At 37.3% G+C, this 3525-nt stretch overlaps 1 protein-coding gene across 1 annotated transcript in view; it reads right to left on the bottom strand.

The window, feature by feature from the left end:
* Positions 1-171: 171 nt before the first annotated feature.
* LOC106747421 (chaoptin-like) overlaps positions 172-3525 on the bottom strand; it is a 4299-nt gene continuing 945 nt past the window's right edge. The window contains exons 2-12 of the mRNA XM_014624918.1: positions 3132-3363; positions 2769-3001; positions 2450-2639; positions 2177-2332; positions 1858-2029; positions 988-1092; positions 832-914; positions 677-741; positions 541-593; positions 328-448; positions 172-261 (exon numbers count right to left, since the gene is read on the bottom strand). Of these exons, the coding sequence (XP_014480404.1) occupies positions 172-261; positions 328-448; positions 541-593; positions 677-741; positions 832-914; positions 988-1092; positions 1858-2029; positions 2177-2332; positions 2450-2639; positions 2769-3001; positions 3132-3363 (1500 nt within the window). The remainder of the gene's footprint in view (positions 262-327; positions 449-540; positions 594-676; positions 742-831; positions 915-987; positions 1093-1857; positions 2030-2176; positions 2333-2449; positions 2640-2768; positions 3002-3131; positions 3364-3525) is intronic.

The following is a 3525-nucleotide window of genomic DNA, read 5'->3' as shown; positions in this document are numbered from 1 at the left end:
TAAATAAAACTTGTTCAATTAACTCGACATGTGCTATTGAGACTGGGTGTAAAATTAATATTGTAATACATGTGATTAATACTGTTTTATTTAAATAAACAGACTCAAGACTGATGCTGGGTTTTTTCTGAGACATATCGCGATAAATGATGCATAAAAATAAGAAAGTTATTAAAATGTGTTATTAGGAGAGTTCATTGGAGCTAACGTCATTTCATTGTATCTTCTTAAATATTGGACCTCCTTTTGAAAATGCGAGAGCTACGAAGTAAGACAAATTAATACTTTAATGTTTAATAAATTTTGTCGCAAACAAATTAAATATACCTTCTCAATCTCGTTTTGAAGATGTTCTTGTTTGGATTTTGGCGTTAATATTTCGGAAGATTTTGTGATTTCGAATTCCTGTAGGGCACCTATCAATTCTTGAATCTTTTTATTTATATTTCTGAAATTTAATTTCATATTTAAAAAGCTACATTTCGGGAAAATGATATTTTGATTTTCCCATGAAATATGCAGTATGCATTCTAGACTCACACTGGTGGAGCAAATTTGGATTTTCTCTGTTTCCGGTTATCCGAATAATTTCCCTAAATAAAAAAATCAATGAAAAATTTTGCTCTTATTAGTTATTTCTTACAATTTCAAAATAAAAGATGTGTATTTTTTGTACCGCTTTTTGTGGTCGTTTTTTAATCTCCGGGTAATCTTCTATATCAATCGCGAACGGAACGTCATCTGATGAACAATTATATTTTCAACTAAGTTATCATGTAAATTTCTTATTCCCTGCCGTGTTAAACATAAGTAGTATTTAATGTTACGTACCTTCGTTTCTCCTCGAAACTTTCTCCATACTTTTACTAAAACTACGTTTGTTACGTCTCCATTCTTTTACAGTATCTGCATCCCTGTATATTACATAATACAATTCACACGTACTGTTTATAATTAATGAGGGCGTAATCTTAGAAAATGTCTTACTTAATTCTCTGAATTGTCGCCGATTGTGCACTAAGCAGATCTCTCGCTTTAGAGATCCAGTACAAGCGTTGCTCCATCGCGAAGTTTGTTCCTTTACCGTCACATCTAATTAAGTAAAACAATCGATCGCTTATTTATTCCCTATAAACAGATTAAGCTATCTGGGATGGTAAGAAACTGTGCAAGTTCTAGTGGAATTAAATTTCTTTTGTGTACTCCCTATAATGAAATTTCTCGCAATATTTACAGACCGCCACATTTTATCTACTGATACCGAGATAATTCTCCAAACACAATAATATAGAACGCGGGTCTTTCAATTGCATGGGACGCAATCGCAATTTCCGCATGTCTTTCGTGACGATGTCAAAGACCAGATCCGCGTGTTGAGTGTCCCTACACTTCTTCCTCTCCTCGTTAAACGCGACGGGCTTGTCGGGCTTCGCGAGCGCTATGTGCCTCGTCTCGTTACTAATCGTCTTAATTCTGCATTCTCTTTCGCGATAATGCTTGTACGTTACCAAGCCCATCACGTTTCGTCTGACGTAACAGGACCTCGACGACGGCCCCGTTAGACGCAAAATGCCCGCGTCGACTTCGGTGATCTCCCTCTTAATGCAAGTTTTCCTCACGTCGTGGCAGCAAGTTATTATTTTCAAAAACGCATGCCGCTCATTGCTGCGTTTTTCATCCGACGTTTCGTCCACCTTATCGTCGCTCTCGTTTTCCTCTTGTTCGTTGACCTCGCGTTGAGCAGCAGCGAGCTTTTCGGCACATGACGCACAGAGAATATCGGCGTTATGCGTTACCTCGTCCATTGCATTTACCGAATTCTCCAAGATCGCGGTAATACGTGTACGATTATCGTACCTGTTACTGGCTCTGTAAGCCCTGGCTCTCTTCCTGACCGAAGCGCCTTTGAACGAATCGCCGATGTCGTTTGTACTCTTCAATTCCCGTCGTGGAATTTTTGATAACTTACGTCGCTTCTCACGAGGAGATTGATAACACAGAATGTTCGATGGCTTTGGTTCTATCTTTTCTGAAATAAATTTGGTTTATATTTCCGGTTGCTTTTACAAATTACATCAGGGTTAGATAATCGACTCAAGAGAACAGAGAAAATATTACACATAGAATACAGTTTGATGAAAATGCAATATATGAAGCGAAATATCGGAAATTTTACGTTCTACGAATGTCGCAGGCTCCTCCGGATGCAATTTATTCCATTCTGCTCGCAAATAGCTGAGAATACCCGAACAACCCAGAGCTATAACGCTTCTTGGAGGAGTAGCGATAGGATTGTCCGCCACGCTGAGAGTTTTCAGTTTCGGTACTAAGCCTGAAATGGTGTCTCTTAACTGTTACTTGGAAAGTATAAAGGAGGGTAAAAGGAAATTTTGCAGAATATCAGTGACACAGTTGAGAAAATTCATTGTTATCGTGATATATCACTTACAAAGTTCCAGTGGCAATGTCTCGATTTTATTTCCTTGCAACAAAATAGTCTCCAACGAAGGGTGCGATTTGATGCTTGCCGGCAAGCTGGTAAGTCGATTGTTTCGGACGTCTAACCATTGCAAACGTGGCAGAAGAAGAAAAAGCTCTTTTGGAAGTTCGAGCAGATCGTTATTCTCTAAATATAGCATCTGAGGAAGAATAAAACAAAGTTTTTATAACGATGATGTGATAAAGGTTGTCTTCGCCTTCTTTCCTTTTCTTCCACAACTTTTTTCACAAAATAAGAGAGAACTACTTTCTTATAATACATTACTTACTCGTATCGTAGGATATTTTTCGATCGTCTCAATAGGAAGAGTTACAAGTCCAGCGCTTGTTAAGTCTATAAAAATTTCGTTATATGTTGGAGTCTTGTTTGGTAGCGGCGTCAAAAACAAAGTATCTACATTTGAAGACTCTTTGAGCTTTTTCCTCCCTGCTATCGAGGAAACGTCTGAAACTTCTTCGCTAAGTGACAGATATGAGTCGTCCCCTTCGTTGTCTTCTAGACCTGTCCATAAATGAAAGATATGAGCGATATATAATTATTTATTTGTTATTATTATTCATTATGTTCTAATTTATTAATATTGTTACTTAACTTATTTAATAGAGAATGACATAATTTTAATGGTGTTTACCTAGAGTAGTAGAGATGATCGTGCTGTTATTTGCGGTAAAATCTTGTATCTTATTGCCGCAGGAAGCATTCGTATTTTCATAAAAATTGCCCGCTTTATTTGCTTCGAAAATAACGTCAAATTTTGACGTTGTTTCATTGTTATCCTCGAGCGCTTCCCATTGTAATGATCGCGAGGATCTCGCTGGAATATCAACCTCGGAATTTCTTTTCTCACTCTCAACATCGTCTTCCTATAAATTTACCGTAATTAACTGTCGTATTCCTTATTTGTCTCAGTTATAAACTAATATTGTCTCAGTTTATAAAATAATATTTCATAGTCATAAAAATAATATTTCAAATAAGGTACTTTTGTCTTGTAACCGATGCATCCCCCCCCCCCCCCCCCCCCC

This window comes from Dinoponera quadriceps, unplaced genomic scaffold (genome assembly GCF_001313825.1).
Source record: "Dinoponera quadriceps isolate SergipeBrazil2010 unplaced genomic scaffold, ASM131382v1 scaffold1750, whole genome shotgun sequence".
NCBI classification, from domain to species: Eukaryota; Metazoa; Arthropoda; class Insecta; order Hymenoptera; family Formicidae; genus Dinoponera; species Dinoponera quadriceps.
Note: the sequence above shows the minus strand (reverse complement) of the source record. Positions and strands in the feature narration are given on the sequence as shown.